The sequence below is a fragment of the Haliaeetus albicilla genome, chromosome 9, assembly GCF_947461875.1.
Source record: "Haliaeetus albicilla chromosome 9, bHalAlb1.1, whole genome shotgun sequence".
Taxonomy (NCBI): domain Eukaryota; kingdom Metazoa; phylum Chordata; class Aves; order Accipitriformes; family Accipitridae; genus Haliaeetus; species Haliaeetus albicilla.
Window position 1 is genome coordinate 3,886,626 of NC_091491.1, and position 23,524 is coordinate 3,910,149.

Below are 23,524 nucleotides of genomic sequence, written 5' to 3' on the forward strand. Positions count from 1 at the left end.
CTCCTTCTTAAGGAAGTATTCTGTAACAGATGTTACCAGACAGAGTTCAGAGCACACTGATCATGGCTCATGTGTAAATTCTACCCTTGCAGCTCTAACACTGTTAAAAGGCAAGTTCCCTCCACTTCTAAATTAGGTGGACTTTCTATGAGTCAGTTTTGTAACAAAGCTGGGTTTTGAGAATCCTGCTGTTGAGCACATGTCTTTTACAGCCTCTCAGCCATGTCTTCCTGTTGAGTACCCATGAAACATGTTGTAAAACAGAGAACGGAAGGGTTTGTCTCCATCAGTCAAGTTAACAGACCCAGAGGGAGTGTCAGAGGTATTGAAATGCAAGCATAAGCAAGTGCAATAAACACAGAAAATAGAGAAGTTTTTATACTGCACCTCTTATTTAGGCATAATACTTTTCAAAGACTGACAGTACTCACTGCAGACTTCTGATCCACCTCACTCTTGAACAAAGACCTACAGCCTGTGGCAGGTTTAGCCCCCCCGCCAGATTCTTACACCCACCGTTACACATGGAACTGCTGCAATGCTCAGCTGGCAGCATCACACAATACAACTGTGGAGTTCACAGGAGCAAGCAGGGAGGGGATTCAGCCTCAGAGCTGGAACCTGACACTGAGGACGCCTCCTGGTTAAGAGACAGAAGCTTCTAACAGCTATCACAAATACAGCTAGTGCTGTAATACTCATTACACTCAAATATGACAGTATTCATAGAGAAACATTTAAGTCAATTTTATTTGAAGCTAAATATATTTAAGGCAACTTACATACCTAGAACATGATCTCAAATTAACTGACACACCCTACTACAATCCTAACGCATCACCTGGTCAAATATGCTGTAGTTGACCACAATGCAGCCAACTATTGAAAAGTGCTATTTTCTTCTCTCTGGCATAATCTTTCTATAGAAAAAGCGTTACATATTTTCTTGTATTGCCCCCTCAGTGCAAGACACCACTAATGGTCTCCGTTGCTGCTCTTCTAATGGCCCCTCATACCCTTGACTGTACGCACTTGCATGCCCCATACTACTAGCACTGTAATATTTGGGTCGAGTTCGAAGGTCCTTTTTGAAGACAGTAAAGTGAAGCTACCACTATGCAGCATGTCCACAGTCCAGTAATTTATTTTTAAATTGAGTAATTTCAAATTGCACAAACAAAACTGAACAGCAATATGCTTGAATTCTCTCTTCTGTACACTCAAAACAGTGATCTAAAACACCACAATATCCAACATACACAAACCTCAGGGCAGGGTTAGTAAATACACAGATTGGAATCATGGTGCTCTGTTCCTGAATGGAATGTCCCACAAAAGCACAGGATACAGCACAACATAAGGTCATCTGTTACATATGGAGTGAGCAAAAAGACACTAGCATTTTCTATATGCATAACTGGAAAAACCTGCATAGGTTAAGGAAAAAAAAAACTTTTACTCATTTTAAGTCAGGCAAGGTTGTCTGTACGCATTTTAAATTCTTTTAGAGCTATGCAATCCAACCAAGGTAGGATATGCTGATTAGTGTTGTCTCTTGTCAGCAGTCTTGCAAGGTCAAATACAAGTATCTTCACTTTAGCTTTCTCCGAATATACAGTGAGACTTAAATGCGTTTAGAATAGACAGTACATACTGTAAGCTGCTCACATACAATGAACTTAAGATTCAATATTAGAGTGTAACACTATAGAGTGCAAATCAGAATCTTCACAATAGACTTAATGGTAATAAGCAGTCCTGCAAAAGCCCACTTGAACAAAGTTGTTTAAACTATTCCCCTTTTAAAGTAAAGTCTAAATGACATGGAATGTGAAAAAGATTTAACATAAGTGATTCAAATAGTTTGCGCTAGAAAAAACAGTCCTTCATGAAATAAAGGTTACAAGAACACGAGGCAGAACTCTTGCTTTTCCCTGTTATGAGTTAAAGCGGGGAGGGACGGTGGAGTTTCAGTAAGAAAATACGCTAGCTCCAAACTGACTTGTGCTGCATCTTACATGCTGTACCCAAAGCCAGGCTGTGGTTGCCCATATGGAGGTGCAGTGTAGCCATAGCCAAAAGGTGCTTGTGGAGGAACTGCGACACTGGGTCCTGCTGTCAACATTAACTGTGGCTGACCTGGAAGACAGAACAGTTTCGTCTTTATTCCTCAGTACCAAGATTTCAGTCAGCAGAATTCCTGCAACTTCCCTGTAGATGTTTGTATGTTTAACAGTTAAGTCCCCGTTGACCTGGTTTGGGGTCCTTAGCAGCCAGAACAGGTATCTCCCCACAAAACCTCAGGACAACAGAGTATATAGCTAAAAATACTACACTATGAAGTACATGGACACTGACAGATTCTTAAAATCTGGGGCAAGTAGTTTAAGTTCTTAGAAACCTGATGAGAGAGAACAGAACAGCTTCCTATTCCTTAGGCAGTGAGCTTACCCAGTGCCAGAATCAGTTTGGCTTTGGAATAGCATTTCCTGCTCCAATTGTATTAGTAACTCTACTTAATTTAAGGCCAGAGTCCTATGCTACGGTGAGCCTGATGCAGAGGCTTGACTCCTGCAGTCCTGAAGTACAGAAACACCTTCTAAAACATGCCCATAAGCCACATTCACTACAATGGAATAGTTCATTCTGGAGAATTACATCTTTGTCAAACATCTGACTTTCAGCTACTTATGATAACAATTTAATGAGACAGCCCAACAGTTCGCAGTTATAATAATAGCATGTTGGGCCGGGACACAGTTTCCAGACTAGTTCAGCCTTGTAGTAGCAATTCAAACATATTAAGAATATTAAGTGTGCATAGAGACAACTGTTGCAAGATTTTTTGCTTTGGAGACAGTGTAGATAGGGTTACTTGTCACATGAGTACTCAGAGCTAGGTCTTGAAACATTACACCCAGTGGCTTTATGGCCAATAGTCCACAATTATTGTGCTGCTTCAGGGTGTGGTGACTAGAGATGTCAGCTATACACTGGAGGCTCCTTTATCACTGGATGGAATTCATATTTGTAACTCTTACTAGAATTAGTGGAATAACCTGGATACAAAGGAAATACCAGAGACGGACATAAAGTGTGTTGAGCAAGTTCCAAATACTGCACTTGCTGGAAATCTGGAATAGTACAGCTCCCACACTCCTTTTCTTTAGAAAGCACTTCCTTAATGAGCTGGGACAATCTTAAATCCTGCAGTCCATATCCAGTCTTAGCAGCATCAGCATCAGAGTGGTACTTTATCTAGTATTTTGGAACACATTCCTTTAAGACTTGATTTCACATGAAGAACGTTCTCATTTCCAAGGGCTTAGAATCATAGAATCGTTTAGGTTGGAAAAGACTTTTAAGAACATCGAATCCAACCGTCAATCCAACACCACCATGCCCACTAAACCATGTCCTGACTTCCTTGGAAAAACACATGACTAGAGAAGTGTTGTTTTAAAAGTGAAATGTGTTACTGACAACACATGAACTAAAGCATTACCATAAACGATAGGTTGTGTTTCTGTAGCTTGCTCCTCTTCCTTTCTCAAAGACTCCGATGCATCCAGTTTATCGACCTGGAATTGAGACCAACAATTAAAAAAACTCCTCTAAAAGAGGTACTTATTCATGGCAGAGAAGTGGAAAAGCCTTAGTGGTATGTTAACACCCATCAAGAAAAGGAGACCATTTACAAAGTTAAGATCAATTCAAGTAGCAATGTTGGTACTGGTGCAGTCAAGATTGTCCGTTTCCTGAAAAAAACCCCTAATTGAGGGATTTGTGGAACTGCTTTGAAAGCTCACTCCAGGCTGAAGCTTTGTATGAAAGGTCTCATACTGGACTAGAGCTGCTTTGACATCAGTAAGCTCATCAGTCACTGTTGCTCCAACTGCTTCAAACCAACAGCCTTAGGGCACAAACTCAGATTTTAGCACAATGTCAGTTGGAGACCTTCGGTGTTGGAGCAATTGCTAAGATAATGCCCAGACCTGGAGAAGTTTCCCTGAATACAACATTGAGGCAAAGTAATCTGAAGTTGGTGTTTGTATACGGCAGACTGCAATAGCATCCGACATGTCACTTGAGCCTCAAGATTTCACTTTCCAAACCCATTCACTCATGCAATTTAAGTTCAAATGCAGAGAATGCATGTGTATAAGACTTGCTTTTTTCCACTCTAGAACTGTGTGGCAGTCAGCCTAAACCCACAAATACTCGCTCAACTTGTTTGAGCTTAATACACAGTAACAAGACAAGACTAGCCAGCTTCACTCTGCTGCACAGCAAGTGCAATTGTGCTGTTAGCCCACCCCTACAGAAAGGCAAGAGAAGAAACTTATTCTGTAGTGAAATATCGCTTGTTACTAAAACAGATCCAAGGAAACTCAGCATTACTACAGTCTAAGGCAGGCCCTGAAACTAAAACCACAAAAATTAGATATTGATATTTTACCTGGGAGATAAGATCTAGAATAAAGTCAGAGACAATCATGCCAATTACTTTTTAAGACAGTAAGACAACTCACAAACCAGATTAGTCTTTCGTTTCATTTGTGTCCTTAATAAAGGAGTTTGAAGACAGGTTTCCTGTACTTACACAGGGTCAGCATTACTTTTTCAGCTACACCAACGTCCATGAGTTGAACAGTTTTCAGCTTAACTGTGCTACCTTGGCAAATATTTGCAGGCAGCTCTAACGGCTTTCTTCCGTTTAGTTGTGAATTACAACATGTGTTCCATAAACCTGTTAATCTGTAACCTCAATTAGAGGCATAAATCCAGGAAGTGGCCTAAGTCCTGAGCTTTACGAGTTCATTCATTGACTGGGCTTTCATGGCAAGCCTTTTTGTTGCCTCACACCAGTATCTGGCTTGCTGCTGTCAAAGTGCACAGGAGTGTATGTCAATGCTTCAAGACTCATTTCCAGACACCGTGCTGAGAACTGCACTGTTTTTAACTGGAATAGCAACACACTGAACACAGAAGCACAAGTTTAGAGATGCAAATCCAAGGAGAATGTGCAGAGTTTGCTACTAAGCAGAGGCATTTGGCTTACACATACTTGGAAAGCCTCCAGCCCAGGACATTAAATGCATCTTTGACCCAGTTTTGATGCCTTCCCTCAGAACTAAACAAATATTTACAATAACAAGCACAAGTTTCAAACCAGCCTGCAGGATGGTTCTTACACCATTTGCTTGAGCATCATCAGGTTCAGTACCCTATACACTTGTAGCAAGATTGTTTTAAAGGCTTTTCCACAGGGACTGCTATAAGCTGCAGAGGAAAAGTAACATGCATTCAATGTTATTGTGTTATGTGTGCATGAAAAAGAGGCAAAAGTACTGAAGCAAGAGTGAGGTCTGAAGATGACTGCCATACAGGCTCCCCCCAAAAAACCACACGCAGCCCACAGCAATGCCTTGTAGCTTAAGGAATAGTGGGATGTAATTGCAATGACTGCTACACATGCGTAGTTTATGCAAACACTGCAGTTCAATTACCTTTTTTCACACACACGCTTTCTTACTGCCTCACTTACTAGCTGCTGAAGGACCTTACACTACACATTTTAGTCAGGTTAGCCTTGAGTTCCAGTGGTGTAATTACAGACATCTCGTCACCAAGAAGCAGTTTGCATTTAGTCCATCTTCAAGCCATTTGTCAGTTTGTTTGCCCTTTGCTCAATCACATTAATGGAAAACTCACACTAGGGCTGACCTCTGGTCTAAGGAGAATCGGAGTGGTACTTGTACAGAAGCAGATGGACAGAAACCTTAAAGATTGCCCTTCAGAAGGGCAAAATTGCATAGCAAAAGGCAAGCCTCAGAGTAGCCTCAGAAGAGCAATAAGTATTACCTTTTTTTTTTTTCTTTCTTTTTATTTAATGAGGTAGCAAGAGAAGTTTAGTGAAGCTGAAGAGCTTGGAAGGCAGTCTTTTTTGCACAACTACAATAAATTTACTACAAGGAAGAGAACCACAGTCTTTGTCTAATAGCTGAAGTTTTAAGTTGCTATGTGAACTAGAGCACCATGTGGATTAGACTAGCACCATAAGAACTGGACACCTGAATGAGGAAGAGTCTCTTCTGAAGCAGCTAGTATCTATTCTGCCTACTGTCAGCACGCATTAGTAATGGTCAAGAGATCAGAAACTGGATCACAGTCCTTAAACTACCAAATGCCATACTGATTTATGGTTCAGAGACAGTGGTCCAAGACTTATTTCTTATTGTAGGAGGTTCTTCCAGTCAGGTTGGCTGTCAAATAGTAGCACTTGTGTATTCTTTCGATACCAGGTTGACTGTGATCCAACTGATCACCTGTATGCCCTTCCTGAGGATCTATTAGCTTATTAGTAGCAAATGAATCTACTTTTGTCCTACAGCACTAGCTACTTGTGGAGTTAAACAATTTGCATATGCTTTAGTGATATTTTGTTTGGGGGAAAAGCAGTAGCAGCAGTGTAGTAAACATAGGAAAGAAAAACACTCATGCAGAATCCTTAGACTTAGTCCTCCAGACTTAAAGATGGAAAACAAGAATCAACTTTCACCTTTTCCTTTATTGCATCAACCTGCAAAGGAATTCAGAAGGTGCAGCTTAGAAAAATCAAATTCCATATTTAGCATATAAAAGGTAGAAACAAAAGCGTCAGGGAAGAAATAATTAAGGTACAGGCGAATAAAAACAAAGATACACCAGAAGTATCTGCTTTAGAAAGGCAGCTCTGCTTGTTGCTAGATCTTACTGCATTGATTTCATTAGCTACACTACAGCTAGATCCTAATCGTTCAGCAGATCATGAAATTTTAATCTTTAAGAATCCTACTCCAAGACTACTACTCTCAAGAGAGGCCTAATATTAGCTTGGTACATCAGGTACATCTGACAAGCAGTGCTATTGCTTAGATAGCTCCCCACCTCCCCCAAAATACAGCATTTAAGGATAGCAGATTGCTATATGACTACAGAGTAGTCCTGCCTTTAGAAGTAACAGCGAAGCAAATCTTCTAGACAAACAGCCACTCTAGTCTTCATTGACTCATGCTTGAGTTACGGTTTTACTTCTCACAGAGTCTTAATCATTAAGGAATTTACACCATTTCACTAAAAGATACTCTAAAAGCTTCAGCTGGGCAAATCTTGCTAGTGACAGTTGGTATTTAACTCAAATCTGGTTCAAGTCTGTCAGAGCATTACCAAGTACTTCCCCATCCTAAGTCATTTCAAACAAAAGCTGAGTCATAGTTAGTGCCATTAAGTATAAGAGCCACATTTTAGGGTTAAATGCGCAGCAGGCAAAGTTAACTCAAGATCTAGCTATAAAGCTTTTTTAGTATACAGTCTAGAATTTAGTTAGAGCTTGATCCCAGCTGGGATTCCTGACTGACACAGCATATGAAAAGCCTGAATCCTGGAACTACTTTAAGACACTGCCCATGGTCAGGCAAATACTACTGATGTAGGTTCTGTAATTGGTAGATAGGGTGGAGTCTGCAAGTGTTTCAGTCTCTTAGAGGGCGAAGTCTCTCCCCAGATGGACTGAAAAATAAGTGTGGACATGGACAGACAGACATCTGACAAAGCCCAAATCAATGTTAGTAGCAAGCAGACAGTCTCAAGGCATACACCACAGTGACTAACAAGCTTTCGGTGTTGGAGAAGCACCTGCTCTTACCTTGGTCAAGTATTCCTTCATGACCTGAATAAAGTATGGCATGGCAAAGTCCATGATGTTGTGCCTCCACGCTGTTTCCAAGACAACATCTGGCCTTAGGAGATCATAGCAGGTGAAGAGACAAGCACCAAAACATTCTTTCTTGTTCTCCTGCAAGAACCACTGCAACAACTCTTCTGCCAACTCAGTATCTTTGGATTCTGAAGCATACTGCATTGCATCCTACAACAGGAGAGAGTGTTTAGCCTCAGGTGCCATAGTACAATCACTCACATGGATGCGGTATTTAACTAAGCTGCAACCTATTACTGACGTGAGCAGAGAGGAGGCATTCTATGCCTTGTTTCCAAGAAATCTGTCCATCTACTGCCACTCTGAAGCAAGTTTTGCCATATTAGCAACAAACACCGCCTAGTGGCATCCAAAATGATGCAACTTTACTAGAAAGTCACAGGTCTCAAAACAAGCCAAGTGTGCTAAACCAGACCTGTGTAGTGCTCTTACCTTATACAGTCTGTCTTTCTTACAGAGTTCTACACTCTGTTTCCAGCGATTGTTTCCTTTGAAGAGATACGCAGCAATTCTTCGGAACTCTATTAGTTCGTGTTTCTCCAAACGTTGAGCAAGAGAAATGTTGTCAAAGTTGTCATAAGCATCTATAGAAGTCCTAAGAGCCTGAGTTAAGTAGAAAAAAGTTATTCACACTTCAAGTGTATGACCCCATCCACAAAGACAGAAACATTTTCCATACATCTCAGTTCTGTATTCCTACTTCTAGGAGGATAAAGTATTCTAAGCCAGACTTGCAGAGAGATCGATTAGTATTTTTTTTTGAGAAGCTGGTGTTTGACACACGTAGTTTAGGGTATTCCAGTTAGTATTTTTCAGTAGTGATTGCTGAGGTTAAGAGCCTCCAAATACCAGACAGCTGCTCTCTGAAAACAGTAGAACAGCTAGTCATCACAACAGTTTGTGCTTTCTGTGAGTTCTTTCCTTAGCACCCACTGTTCCCCTTAAATAAAAGCTGATCTGTCACACTCATAACAAAGTAGCCAGTCTATCCCCAGTAGGAATGACCCAAAAAGCTTCTAGAAAGCCACTAAGAGTTCTCCACTTAATCCTTGGCTAGTCACCACTAGTTCAGTTTGAAGTGTCAAGGAACATACACTTAAGGAATTCAAGTTAACAGCAAGCAGATAAAATCTACTGAAAACAAGAAAGAAACCTGTGTTTCTAGACATTAAACAGACTGAGAATGTTAGGTTAATATTGACACAGAAGCCCCAGCCTGAATAGAACTTTGAAATTCAGAAATAGCTGCTTCTGTTACGAAGCATACAGAGCATGCAAGTTGATACCTGTTCCCGATACTACTGTTTCAAGACAAGACATACCTGGTAGTCTTCTTCAATAATGAAGAGGTTGTTCAGGGACTCATTCACTGATTTGTTGTTGTGATTTTGAACAGAGCGCAGGTAGGGCTTAACCAGTGGTAGCTGTTTAACCTTTAAGGAATCAGATAAATAAATTTAAGTCAAGATAACTTTTTGTAGCGGTCTCCTAGCTACTTCACTACCTCACAGGGAAGATGCTAAGTATTTTAAAATGCTGCTACAGCTAAGCACTTTTCCAACTGCAACTTTTTTCTTTGATGTGGATAGTAGGAAAATTACCTTTGTGAAGAAGGTGACAGCACGAGTGTGGTCAAGCCGAGGGGACAACACCATCAGCAGATCATTGAGCAACAGAGGTTTAAATTCCAAATAGAACTGAACTGCCTTGTAATACAGCTCCACATTGGCCACCTAGAGATGAATAAGGATGTACATTCAGAGCAGAAGCTTGATTGTAGAGAAATCCAAATGAGAGACAGACATAACCTTAGATATTCCAGCACAAGTGAGCCACCCATCCAAGACTCATTCTTGTCTCTAGAAATCTCTTTAGTTACTGTAGTTGACTTGCTTTGAAATTATGTGGCAATATCAAGAACTGAATTTTAAACAGGCTACTAGTGAAAGAAGAGAACCGAAATGCACATAGCAAGAAATTTATCTCCTTTCACTAGGAAAGTAATACCTTAGTGATGATATCTTTGAACTGGCCTTCTTTCCAAGCATCTGTTGGGTGATTCATCATTGTGATTATGGCGTTATCATATTCTTCATACTTATCATACAAGAATACCAGTTCAGCCCAGAGATGGGCCTGTTCTGCAGCTCTCAGAACCTAAGCAAAAGACATATTAGAAATTCCAGTTAACATATATTGCTATCAGTGTCCATCAGCGCTCAGGCTTTAGTGCTATTAATAACCTCAAGATCTGCTATTATAAAAGCTAGGGTACAGACAATCCTGACAGATGCGTCTCAGGTTAAATTTAAGGCCTCAGACTTTCACCTTGGGGATGTTGACTCTGGACCAGAACAGCTCCAAGTGCTCCCTCATCTTCTGTGGCTTGAACTTGGAGTAGAGAATTGCTAGCTCTGTAAACATCCCCATGTGGGCTCGCTCAAGTCCAAGTGCTGCTTCCAACATAGTTATCAGCTCTTCAAAGTAGCCACGATCCTAAGAGATACAGACAGTTAGAGATGTTTCACATTAGGAACCAACCTGACTGCATCTCCAGTTTTGGACAGAGTTGCCGTGAAAGAATTTAGGCTTTGACTGTGTAACAGGAGTCAGCTTAATTACCTGGTAATAGTTGATTAGCTCTTCCAACTCATCTGCATGTACTACAATATGGAGTCCACACATCTGGGCCAGGCGGAACTCTTTTCCATCAACACAAGCAAAACAGACCTGGAATTGACAATTGCATTATCACTTATAATCAAAGCTTCTGAAGAAGGTACAGCTTTGAAGTCCCTTAACTTATTCAATCAGTGAGTTTACCTCTTTCCATGTGCGAGTACTGTTTGCTTTCCGAGCACCATCCACAGCTGCCTGGTATTCACCTAGGTGAACTAAAGTTGAGGCTAAACGGCCAAAGTTGGACACGTTGTTATACAACAGCTTAGCTGCTTCATACATCTTTTCATCATAACAGCGATCGCCAACCTACAGGAGAGCATAACCAGGTTATTCTTGCAGCTTTTCAGTCAAGGGCTTACATAAAACATGTAGCATTCGAGCCATTATCAAAATGGAAATGCCTTTGAAGTCCAAGATCTATCTGCATATCCAAAGAGATAGAAGTCCCAACAACCCTCTGGTTAGCAAGGCCTAAGGAACCTGCTGCTGTGATTCAGCAAAACTGAAACTCAGTCTCACTCACTTGCTGGATATGTGCATTGTTGGGTCCATTGATAAACTCTTCTAGCTCTGCTAGGCGATTTGTTTTAGCAAGAGCAAAGATTAATTCCGTTTCCACATATGACTCCCGGGCCTTCTTGCGTGCCATCTGGAGATACTTCACCAGTTCTTCCCAGTTTCCTATGAAACAGAGTTCAGAATGCTTACTTCCCACCATCGAGGACACTTGTGTTTAAGCTATACTACCAGCTCGATCTAGTTTGACATAAGTATTTCTACAGCTATTCCCCAAAAATCAAGACTAGCCTTCATACTGCACATGCTACATTAGATTAATAAAGTCACCTTACAACGGGCCTAACTAAATATATCCTGGTATTTAACTTCATGCAAAGACCTCCTTAACAGCAACTGCTCTGACAGAAGTCTCCAGCTAGCTAAAGAAGGTAGTTAAAAGACCACTGATTAGCTGCAAGTGGAATACACTGTCTTTTCCCATTCTTGTCTAGGACAAGATTGAAAGGACCAGATTCCTCCACTTGCATCAAGATATAGGTTTGACAGAACCGCAGTTTGAGCAACAGAGCACTCAAAAGAACTGAACAACATCAACAGGAAAGATTTAAATAAAACTTAATCATACCACTGGCATTGGCAGCTTGAACAACTTCCATGTATGAGGAAGGATCATCTGCTTTAATATACGAGTCAATCGCTTCCTTTACCATCCCCTTCTGAAGCTGTGCTTTAGCCAGCTGACTCCACACAGCAGGCTCATTACAGCGTTCAGCAAATTCATATGCACGATCCAGGTTTCCAATGTGCTCTATTAATACCTAAAGAAAGGGTTACCATGATCAGCCACTATCTATAAAGGTACAGACACTGAGCTGTTTTGTTCATGTTAGTTCTTCGATGGATCCACAGTTGCTTTTAAAATAGGGACTACTCTATACAACACATGCAGCATGAGTGATTTTAGGCTTATGAAGTTTCACTTACTAGAGGGTTCAATACACAACATTTGTTCTACTTCATAAGACAAGACACTGAGCAGCTTTGGTCACTTTGCTAATTGGTGTTAAGTACTGAAGTCACAAGCTAACAGCAAAGTCCTGGTGTGAGGATACACTTGTCACAAGGAGTTATTACAGAGTGAGATTTTAAGATACCTGTACAGCTGATGTGTTGACATCAAACTTCCTGAAGATAGCAAATGCCTCCTCAAAAAGCTCATTGCTGATAGCTATATTGGCTATGTCTGGAGCATCATAGTTATCCAGGCGATTGATGTATTCCATGACACGGGTGCGATCAGCCTTAATAGCTGTGAGAATGAGAAGGTTCTGCAGATTCCTAAATAGAGGAAGAAAATATTAGTACATACCAAGTAATGATCAGGAAATTCATCCTCCCCCCTGCACAGGGTATTAGTTTATTTGCTGTTCTACATTACAGCAATTTGGCACCCGCATCAGGTATAATTTCAAGTTTCCTATGACTTAGTTTTGACTTTACACACCTGTGCTCACTGAACACAGAGTTATCAAGAACTATTTTCTCCAGCAGTTCAATAAGCTCATTAGGAAGATCTGCAGTCATGAAGGCCTTCACAGTAACAGAGACTTCCTCAGGGTCCTGTGTCTCTGACAGTGCAGTCTGTACAACCTGTAGGCAGAGTTGAGCCATTGACAAATCAGTTAAGTCAGGTACCAGCAAGTCAAGTTAGGACAGCAAAGGCTTTTAATGTTTTGTCAGTTTTACCTGGTCGATCAGCGGTCTTCTGTAAGGGTTGCTTTCCAGTAGTACACTGGCCCACAGTTCAGGGTCTTTACGACGAACTAAGTAGCGGGAAAGACTTTTGAAAAGGGAGTTCTCATTGCACACCTAGTGAAAGGCAAAGTTAATTCAGAGTGAGGTCACAGCTCTTGAGCCTACAGTGGACGAGATAATTTACTGCAACATTAACTAAGCCTGCCTGAGATGCACACTAGAAATCTCAGGCTTTGATACTTCCATCAGCTTCCCATTCTAGGATGTCCAGGGGAGTCCCACATTTCTCATTAAGTTGCAGAGGGAGATTAAATAGCTACCCATTCTATTAGAAGTGAGCAGTTCCTAGCTTAATACTTTTTATGAAGTAAGTGCTTTTGTCAGTCATAAACCCGAATATTCTATCCCATGATACTCAGGTTAGAACTTAACCCATGAGTCAGCTGCCTTGGCATACGTACATTAATAAGTTCCAAATCGCACTGTCCACGCTCATAAGCCACGCAGGCCAGGTGCGGGTCCCTCTTCTCACAGTACTTGCCAACAACGCGACTGTCATAATAAGGATTCTCACGTAGGAATCTTTCTGGGTTGTTGTTACTATCAATGTATATTTTGGCCAGTGCGTTGTGAGTCGCAGGCTCCTCACAACCCTCGTGAATTCTTGCTTCCAGCCAGGGCAGAAGCAGTTTCAGCCTAGAAGGAAGCAGTTTTCACATTAGAGAGGTTGAGTGAATAAGCAAGTATCCACTTGCACAGTTTCTTCACTATAGAAGTCAACTTCAGCGTAGGATAGAGTCAGTAACGAAACCAGAGTTATAGTATTCCATTTTGACCTGCATTCTGGTTCATTATTATAATGGTATAACTTTTTGACACTATGAAGAACATCACATGCCCAAGACTCATTATCTGGAAGCTGCTTAAGGGGGATCCCCACATCAGCCAAGAATTAAAGCAGACTTTTGCTGCTTGCTCACCCAATGGCAGCTCCTTTATGTCAGTACCAGCTTTAGCTATGCAATGAGGACATGTACTGATGGATGAGCAGTACAACCATTAACAGTCTGACAGTGTTAAAAGACTCATAGAAGTTTAATACCTGTTTCTTTTCTCAACCTCTGCGACAAGCTCATCAGTCGAAAATTGACCTCTCACTACAAGGATAAGGTTCTTTATCACATCTTCAGAGCAATCCACATCAAGCAGTCCCCCAATAACAACGGGCAGACGGCTTGGATTCACCTAAACAGGATCATTTAAAGAAGTCAATGTGTTGTCATGCAGCATAGGCAGTCAATACTTTTATCCCTAGAAGTACACATGAAGGCTGCTTGTTAAGATTGACCTCATCTTCCTGCCTTTACCCCCAGCTTCCTGAGGTTCTGGACAAGCCTGCAAGTCAATTCTTCAGTCAACAGGGGTTCACACCACAGTTCAGTGGCTCACTAATGCTCAGTCCCCATAGAAAGAGCTCCTGAGCAACCCAGTTTGTCCCTGGAGGAAGTATAAAGGAAAACTTCCCCACCCCTTAAAATTCTGGAAGTTAAAACTACCCTAAGAATTCCTAAGTTACTCTACCAGGCCTTCCTCCTGCAAGATGCACACTAGCAGGGGTTACTGCTCAGCTTCACTGAAGAATACGAGATGTGATTCACATAAGGGCTAACTTACTGGAGGCCACTAATAGGTACTTAAGTGTCAGTCTCAAGTATGAGGCTCTTTGCAGAATAGTTACAAACATAATGCCTATAGTTGCATGTAATACTAGAAAGATTGATCTGTTTGACTCATTAAAGCCAAGTGACAAATTGTAACTTACCTTCTGTACATAAATCTCAATATATTTTTGGAGATTATTTCTATACAAATACAGCACCAAGTCGTGGACAAAGTCAAAGCGATCACATACAATGATGAGTGGCAACTGGTCAGTGAGTTTAGCTTCCTATAAAGAGAAGAGCTTTAGTAATTTGGTTTCGTTCTGGGGCTTAAGCAGACAAATACAGTCACTTAAACTGTTAAAGCAGCTGAATTTGGAAAGCCAAAATTCAACAGTCAACCAAATAGTGACAGCTTATTGTTCAACTAATTGCTTGCAACATGTAGCAAGTAGGAGTACTCACACCCACTTCAGGGCCTACAGCAAGAAGCTTTCTGAAGTTTAACCCTGCCCCTTTGCATGGCAGAGTCTACAAAGTCTTACAACACAGTACAACTATTACAAGCCTAAGCTATAGATACCATTTTTAGTCGCCACTGGTGTTTGGTGTGCAGGATTAGCACTCTGGGATTTCAAAATGAATTTAACCAAGACTAGATTAAGTTGTGGTTCATAAACTTATATACAGAACTGACTTCAAGTACCATGTGTCTTATGATACCTTCTAACTCTGGATTTAGAGAACAGTAAGAATCAAGCTAGTAGCAGTACTACTTAAATTGCTAATCAGATTAGTTATCTAAAAGCATTCCAACTTTCAGCATAAGATTACGACGATTACAGTACAGAAGCTTAGTCTATGTGGCAGACAGTATTCCGGATGCATATTTCAGATCACTTATTCGAACATGCACATCCCAGAATATAATCCTACATATAAATTACACTTAAGGACTTTACACAGGGAGGCCTGTACTGGGAGATTTACCTGGTACATGTCCTGCACATTCCAGACATGGAACAGCACAAAAAACAATAGCTTTCATCAGGAATTTGACAGCTTGATAACATATCTTAGGTGGCTTGATCAATTTACATACCTTACACCTCGATGACACCAGGTTATTTTTATAGAATTCTCATTTGAAGAGTTTTGCCATCTTCAGATATGATCAGCGAAATCTAAGACTATGCTATGTAACCGACAAAGATGAAGGCAGGAAATGTTCCCAGATAAAAGTTTTTCCCTCCCACACTTTCTCAGGTATTTCTAGCAGTGTTACATTTGTCAATAAGCTCAGCACTAACAACAGGCTACAGAATCTGAACTTTGAGCACACCATCTTTTTCCACTCTTCAGAAACGTTTCAGCAATGCTCTGAATCCTAGCAGTAAGTCAGTTAGCATGTGTACTTGCACTGACTGGCACATCCTAGCAGAGCTAAACTGCTGTTCAGCTGGCTAAAATTTCAGTAAGCGTGTACAAGTAAAATGACTTGAGACACATCAACCCTGAACTCTAAAAGCATTTATGGAATTAACTGACACTATTCATTTGTTGTTTCTGTAGCTACTCAGTTGAAGCTGATGACACTGTAAATAAGCATTAAGTTTTGAACTCATTTGGCATTATGGTTGCTCTCAACCTTCAAGTTACCTGTTTCCTACTTTATAGCAGACGTCTGCAACAAGTTCTAGATGAACTGGTGCTATTATTACAGGTTAAGAGTTCAAGCCAGGTTAACCTTACTAAGAGAAGTGAGGAACTGATATGACAGATTCTCCATTTTTGAGATACTGTTCCAGGCTCAGGCTCTATTAGGAGGTACTGCCAACATGCTAAGATACCTCTCGTTTAAGAGGACAGATGGATCCTTAAGAGCAAAGGTTACAACTCATCTGTATTTTCACAGAGCTAACTCATCTCAGTGGTGACACATACCACGTTTTATCAGAACCCCAAACAGACCAAGACAGTCCAGTGCTACCCAAATATTACCTTGAGGAAGTTTTTAACACGTTCTGGATCATAGCAGTTACTTTCCCTGCAGATTCTTTCCACTTCTTTAATTTGCCCTGTCTTGCACGCAGCTTGAATATACTTGAAGTGCACATCTGGATCCTGGCTGAAGTTTACAATAGAGCCCAGGAAATAAAACAAACCTTGAGGGAAAACAGTCAACATGTTATTCCGCTAAAGCACTTGAGTTGGATCAATATTAGCTTTTAAGCAAGCCTTCCAAGTTACAATTACATGAAAATTTGAATCTGACTACTGCAGTTTACAAAGAACTGAAAAAAAGATTCAAGCATTATAATTGTTTTATTAAGAGCAGATTGTCCTAGCTGAGATGAGCCTGTTGTTCCTCCCCATGTATTACACAGACTAGTGTGTTATATGTAACTTCGATAAATACTGATGTATTAGCATAAATTGCTATAGGTCAGCTTTGTTAAAACATCCAGCATGTGCCTTCCATACAACCCCTAGACAGGAGGCAAGGAAGAGTTTAGAAAACCAGAACTAGTGACCAAAAGCTATCATCACACCTTTCACTAAAACAAACACACAGGGGAAAAGCTGCTTGCCAGGACCCACAGCCAAAGTTCACTTAAAGCTGATGCCATATACTACTTGACTACTTTAGACAAGTGACTGCCAAGTCACTTAGTCAAGAAAGATTAATGTGTTTTTTGGAAAAAAACACATAGGCTGCCTATACAAGAAACCTATCTACAATAGCATCTTATTCCACTAAACTTTCTCCAAATTCCAAGAGTCCAAGATTACGTTGGGTTCTCAGTCTTTAAGGTTTTCTTTAAAACTTAGCAAGATGCTGTTCCAGCCACACATCTGCAGAGATTTGAGTACCGACATACCACCATGCTAACTAGACTATACACAGCTCATCTTGTTGAGAAGTACAAAAGCCCGAAACCAAAGGCTACACAAATTTAAGACGACCATTTTGGACAGAGGAAAAAGGCCAGCAGCTTCTTTGGTTAACTTTTAAGGCTGTCTACAGCTCCAAGCTTTTTGGTAGGATTTCAGAAAACCGAACTATGCAACACTGAATGTGGGTGCCCTCCTTAACAGGGAAACTTTAAGGTTTAGGTCAGGTTTTAAAACACTTTTGAGGCCTAGGTACTTAAGTTCAATATGGCTTTCTAGATTTCAGCAGAGACAGTCCTTCATATGCACACGTATGATGAGGTGAGCACTAGCTCCTTTTACTAGAGGCAAGAGCACAAACTTACCTTCAAAGCTCTTGAAAGACTCAAACAGCTCAATAAGTGACTGTGTTGACAGCTGTTCATGGTATTTTGAAGCTACCTGCACACAGATCTGCAGGTTCTGACGAATGTTAGCAGACAACATAGCACGCAGACACTCCAGAGAGTCTTCTACCGATAAGGAACCGAAATAATTCACTAACCACTGCAAAGACACGTAAACCATTTTACATCAAATTAGAACACTCCACACTCCGAAGTCAAACATTGAAAGCAATTATTAATGGCCTGGCTTTTGCTAGATTCAGGATATTTGATCTCATACCTCAGGATTGAGAAGATGAGTGTGAACTACTGCACGCTTGATGTCATACAAGTCTGTGAAGTGTTCAAGTGCTCTCTGTAGCAAGCCAGCTTTCTCACACAGCTGAGCTATGTGAGCGCGGTCATAATGAGTAAACATTTGGTTTCCCAGGATAGCATCTGCAACCTAGAAGGAGTATTGAAAAGTTTCATTTAGTTCCTAAACACTATCACTAGCATTTGATATGGACCACATTGCAGTGGCTAGTCTAGCTACAGAAAAGCCTAATCCAATAACTCTGAAAAGCATACCTGAGGTGCATGCATGAGGTTCATCTCAAGTAAACGTGTTTGCAGGGGACCTTCTGAGGGGCGATTATTCTTCAGTGCATCCAGCAAGAAGGCTGTACATTGCTGAATTAAATTATACTCCATAAAGACATCCACAATCTGCAAATGAAGATTTAGGCTTTTGATTAGAAACTGGAAGTATATTTAAACAAAATAACATCAAGTGCAGCTTCCAAAGCTAAACTGTTTTTTCTGGCACTGCACTAAGCTGCCATTTAGTGTTCTTAAAACTAAGAAAGAAACAGCATTGTCCCAGAAAGGTAAATCCAAACTTGTTGCTCAAAATCTGTCTCTGATGGTAAGAGTAAGGCTCCTCTTACCAATTTTAAGGCCTTGAAGTTAACATTTCATAGCAATAAAGTTATTTACTTGTGTTATGTCTGCAAGAGGCTCTTCATCTTGAACAAGCATTTGTGCAAACTGCTGTCCTTGATCAGGGCTGATTCTCATTACATTCCTCAGCAAAAAAATCCAGTCTGGAGTATATCCAACCTGAAGAGATAATGAAAAGTAATAACTCAGCGAGAGCGCACACCTTGTTCAATACAGAGCTCAGTAAAAGCTACTGTCAGTAGCTTACACAACCCAGTCAGGATTTCCTCATTTGGAAGAGGCTACATAGGGAAGTAGGAAAGGATACATGTATGAAGTCTAGCAGTAATTATTCATAACAAAACCTTAGGCCAAAGTAGGTACTACACAGATTCTCAGATTCCCCCCACAATTACTTTTAGCTGCATTGGAACATACACTGGTTATTCTTAAACACAGGACAGATTTGGCAATTTAATTTCCTCTCACCTTCTTTGCATACAAAACAATCTTCTGGACTTGTCCTGTTTCAGCAAAACACTGGATGACTTTGTTTGGAACGTTGGCTCTCAGATAGACACTAAGTGCTAGTGTAGGATCTACAGATTTCACAAGGTCTCCCAGCTCCTCTGAGCACTCCAGCTGTTTAAAGACAGAAATACAGTCAGTCCACCCTGACAGTGCCCTGCCGAAATGCATTACTACCTTCTTCCTCATTTGTCTTCCTTTTGGATTTCTCTTAAAAAAAAAAAAATTAAGACCCAGCTTGGTAGCATTATCTGACTCTTTCAGCAGTGATCTAATGGCCTCTGCTCCTTACGCTGTTCTCTACAGGAGTCAGAAATACATTCATAGAGCTAAAAAGAATTAGATGATACATTGTATCAGCATGTTTCTTCAGCTAATTACAGAAACATAACCACAGCTCAAAGTATATGCAAGTGAGTATCCAAAGAAGCCTGAAGTGGTTTGGGAAAAAAAGGCAGCAGCTCAGGAGCTTTTCCACACCAAGTTGACTCTGCTGTAATTTTAAGTAGAATAAGTGAAGCTCTTGGAGTATTTGAACAATTCTCTTGCAATAATATGGGTCATAGTTACAGGTAGAGTGAACACCTACTGCTCAACTGTTTGATCACACTAGCACATTGATGAGTTGCCCCATTGAGTTTTCCTGGGAAGGAGGAGAGGCTGTCAAGCAGTTATGTCCCTCCGCCTCCAGGGCTCTAAAGGTATCTACCCCAAATTTACCTTATCTTCTTTTAACCATTTTTCCAAGAGCTGTTTGCGTCCCTGCTGAAGCACTGGTCTGCAGAGTTCCAGTGACTCGTACTTATTCAGCTGCCCTTGGTCAAGCAGAATGCCGAAGTACTGTAGTAAAGGGGAAGTCTGTCCCGGCTGAGCTGGAACACTCTGGAACCGGCGTATGGTGTCTGGAGTACGCAGGATTCCCTGCCAGAAATAAGATGCACTTTAGTTTTCTCTTCTGCTATTGTGGCTTGGCAAGAGTTTCTCCAGAAAGCTGAAGTTAGAAATGCTTGCCACAGCAACATTATGTTTTGCCAGCCCGGAATAAGTCAGCAGCAGTATAACATCAGCTCAGATATTCCCTTTGAGATGTTTTGACAGAAGATGTGCAATAGTAGCCTATCAGTAGCAATGCAGATTTAAGTTCAGAGAACTGTCCTACAGAATTAAGACACCCTTTTCCTTGCAAGCAAGTTCCTCTCATCTGAATTTAGTCTCTTAGTCTGTCCTTTTTATCTTCTTTCCAGGTGCAGCCCCAGCTAGAGGTTGTCTTTTCATAGAAACTTTTTTAATCATTGGAAAAGTAAAGATAAGTACCAGAAACATTAAGCCTCATAGCCATTACTTCATCATTTATTCCTCTCCCCCTCTGTGGGCTTCATACAAGCTTTAAGATCTTCCAGTATACAATCAATACTGTCAGCACATTGTGTACAGGTTCTTCACAGGTATGTCTAGTACTACATTAGGACAGGAGCAGTAACAAGATTCTCATCTTGCTACTTACGAAATTCAGCAAACTTTCCTGAAGCAAGCAGTGTAAGCCGGTAGAGTTCAGTACTGTTCTGAATACCAGTCTATTACCTTTGGGGCATTAGCTGCCACTTTTGCTGCCTCCGAATAGTTCCCTTGTGCAAACAGTGCATTGAATTTTCTGGCAAAGAGTTCCTCAGCACCTGCCAGGTTGTTGCGGACAGCCATTCGTAAAGCTAGGTCAGGATTCTGCAGCACATTTGTGATATAGGGAATAATATTCTCTTCTTCCACACACACTGAGAGCACCTGAAGAAATCAAGGAAAACTTCCAGTTAGTCCAAATATAAGTGAGCCAAAGGCTAAGCTAACCTCTACAAGGAAAGCAATAGCATACATGGAAAGTTTTTTCATGCCTTGATAACTGCAGAGTTGTGTCATTCTATTTAAGAAACAGAGCTCCAGTTAGAAAGAACCTCTACCATCCAATGACTGCATCAAGGCAGATGATTAACAGTCAGTTTAAACTGAGGTATTGACAGAGGTCAGAAATACAGGGATGTAAGTACTATCCTTCTATAACCTGTACTCAGTGTCTTAAGTAACCAGTCGTGGAGGATAAACTAGGAACAAGACTTCTGCTCTGTATTACCCATGCTCAACAAGCGACAACATTTGAAATCAATTCAGTCTAAAGGCATACCTGTACAATGTTAGCAGACTAGTTTAAACTAGTTAAGTTAGACGTGTATGGAGATACAGCAGCAGATTTTCTTTAGGGCTCAGAACACCATCAGACACCAGATATTCTCAACAGAGTTCAAAGTTAACATATTTAAGACTTCCATTAGCATATGCTCTGCAAGAGGATACAATCTGCCCCCAAAAAGAGAGGTATACACTAGTTCCATCCTCAATAGCAAGACAGTGTTTAGATCCACTGACTGCCATTACAAAACCCTCCAAATTATGCAACTAGAACTTGAGCTGTAGAAGAAACTAGAAGTCAGACAAGCTGCACTCCTGTTCAACTATCCAAAACTACCATATTCCTCATTCTACTATTCTGTCTTGTTAATTTACGTAAACCTCTAGACATTGATATGAACACTACAGTGCATCATTAAGGGCCAGTGGGATTAGCTAAACAAGTGGTTTCCGGGCAAAGCTTCCTTACTTGTCCCTTTCTGTTTACTCCAATAATTCCAGCTGTTGCTTCATGCTGTGCAGTAACAAATATAGTCTCTCCACTGATTCTGTTCATGTAGATACAAGTGCCAGTTTCCAGGTCATACAAGTGGATATAGCCATATTTTGTTATGAGAAACACCACATCGTGCTTGTCACTGATCTGCAAAACAGGAACAGATTAATCAAATTTGATATTGGATAAAGCAAGTAAGTGCTTTTAATAATCAGCAGATAGCCATGCCATTTCAGGAGAACTAGAAGTGCTGTTATATTTTTACTTAATACTTGAGTACTATCACAGTAGAATGATGTTTTAAGAGCTTGAAAGACAAATTAAATATACATGGATATTTCTTCCATAAACAGGAACATGCTGCTTTTGAATGCTCCTTCAGTCTCCACCTTTCCTTTAACACCACTGAAGCAGAGGCAGAAATCACAACAGTTTAGTGCCAAGCCTCAGGTCAATATATTGACCACCTGGCTTCCAGTCCCCTGTTACAGTGTCACATCCACCAAGAGAAGCTACAGACTCCTTCTTATGCTCTTGTTTGCAGCTGTCATACCTGCATGGCAACAGGAAAGTCATTTTGTGCTTCAGGAGGAAAGAAGACATCCACTGCTTTCTTCGGAAATGGCTGATTCCCGGTGGGTGGTGTGCCAACTTCAATGATATGTAACTGTGCAATAGATAAGATTAGTCTGTTAGTTGTTGTATTTAATTTCTGTGACAATAGATTCAACAATAAAGATACATCAATTCTTTTGCTGCTGAGCCTTAATCCCAAGCTTATGCAGAGATAAACTAAGTCAGTCTTCCTAAATATTTTCACTGGCTAAACGTGTGGCATACCATATTGTCCTGGTTTCAGCTGGGATGTAGTTAACTGTCTTCCTAGTAGCCAGTACAGTGCTATGTTTTGAGTTCAGTATGTGAAGAATGTTGATAACACTGATGTTTTCAGTTGTTGCTCAGTAGTGTTTAGACTACAGTCAAGGATTTTTCAGCTTCTCATGCCCAGCCAGGGCACCTGACCCAAACTGGCCAACAGTGTATTCCATACCATGGGACGTCCCATCTAGTTTAGGAACTGGGAAGGGGGGGGCAGGGATTCGCCGCTCGGGGACTGGCTGGGTGTCGGTCGGCGGGTGGTGAGCAATTGCCCTGCGCATCATTTGTACATTTCAATCCTTTTATTACTACTGTTGTCATTTTATTAGTGTTATCATTATCATTATTAGTCTCTTCTTTTCTGTTCTATTAAATCGTTCTTATCTCAACCCAGGAGTTTTACTTCTTTTCCTGATTTTCTCCCCCATCCCACTGGATGGGGGGGAAGTGAGTGAGCGGCTGCGTGGTGCTTAGTTGCTGGCTGGGGTTAAACCACGACACATATTCATGTACCATAGGTGAGGGAAACAGTTAAGCATAATCTTTAGTTACCTCTAGCTACTTAGAAGTTTAAGGATTCAATTAGGTCACTATACACACTCTTTCAAGTTGGTTAACATTTTACAGAGACATTTCTGAAGATGTTTCTCTGAATCTAGCTTTGGTTTTACCTTGTTTTAGCTGTCACAAAGCAGCTCATGTAATTCCAGTGTTAGTATTAGACAACTAGTTAGCCTTGTAACTCTAGTGTTCAATTTTTTGTATCCAATATTTTGGAAGTTAAGCCTGATACTGGGGATCAGCATCAAAGAAAGATTACAACAGCTTTTCCCTTAAGCTTAGCCTGCGAAGCTGAGAGTCACAT

The 23,524-nt window shown here is 40.8% G+C and overlaps 1 protein-coding gene across 2 annotated transcripts in view; it reads right to left on the reverse strand.

The window, feature by feature from the left end:
- Positions 1-1,119: 1,119 nt before the first annotated feature.
- CLTC (clathrin heavy chain) overlaps positions 1,120-23,524 on the reverse strand; it is a 34,414-nt gene continuing 12,009 nt past the window's right edge. The window contains exons 5-33 of one of the 2 annotated variants that reach the window (XM_069790990.1): positions 22,334-22,447; positions 21,754-21,927; positions 20,688-20,885; positions 19,827-20,027; positions 19,068-19,220; positions 18,636-18,758; positions 18,228-18,365; positions 17,938-18,102; positions 17,637-17,817; positions 16,378-16,541; positions 14,538-14,663; positions 13,818-13,960; positions 13,177-13,411; positions 12,707-12,829; positions 12,465-12,610; positions 12,115-12,298; positions 11,586-11,778; positions 10,965-11,122; positions 10,583-10,747; positions 10,382-10,489; positions 10,088-10,255; positions 9,767-9,916; positions 9,361-9,492; positions 9,082-9,192; positions 8,192-8,362; positions 7,688-7,909; positions 6,563-6,583; positions 3,506-3,581; positions 1,120-2,139 (exon numbers count right to left, since the gene is read on the reverse strand). In XM_069790990.1, coding sequence (XP_069647091.1) covers positions 2,015-2,139; positions 3,506-3,581; positions 6,563-6,583; positions 7,688-7,909; positions 8,192-8,362; positions 9,082-9,192; positions 9,361-9,492; positions 9,767-9,916; positions 10,088-10,255; positions 10,382-10,489; positions 10,583-10,747; positions 10,965-11,122; positions 11,586-11,778; positions 12,115-12,298; positions 12,465-12,610; positions 12,707-12,829; positions 13,177-13,411; positions 13,818-13,960; positions 14,538-14,663; positions 16,378-16,541; positions 17,637-17,817; positions 17,938-18,102; positions 18,228-18,365; positions 18,636-18,758; positions 19,068-19,220; positions 19,827-20,027; positions 20,688-20,885; positions 21,754-21,927; positions 22,334-22,447 — 4,368 coding nt within the window. In that variant the 3' untranslated portion in view covers positions 1,120-2,014. The remainder of the gene's footprint in view (positions 2,140-3,505; positions 3,582-6,562; positions 6,584-7,687; positions 7,910-8,191; positions 8,363-9,081; positions 9,193-9,360; positions 9,493-9,766; positions 9,917-10,087; positions 10,256-10,381; positions 10,490-10,582; positions 10,748-10,964; positions 11,123-11,585; positions 11,779-12,114; positions 12,299-12,464; positions 12,611-12,706; positions 12,830-13,176; positions 13,412-13,817; positions 13,961-14,537; positions 14,664-16,377; positions 16,542-17,636; positions 17,818-17,937; positions 18,103-18,227; positions 18,366-18,635; positions 18,759-19,067; positions 19,221-19,826; positions 20,028-20,687; positions 20,886-21,753; positions 21,928-22,333; positions 22,448-23,524) is intronic. The other variant, XM_069790991.1, reaches the window with a different exon arrangement.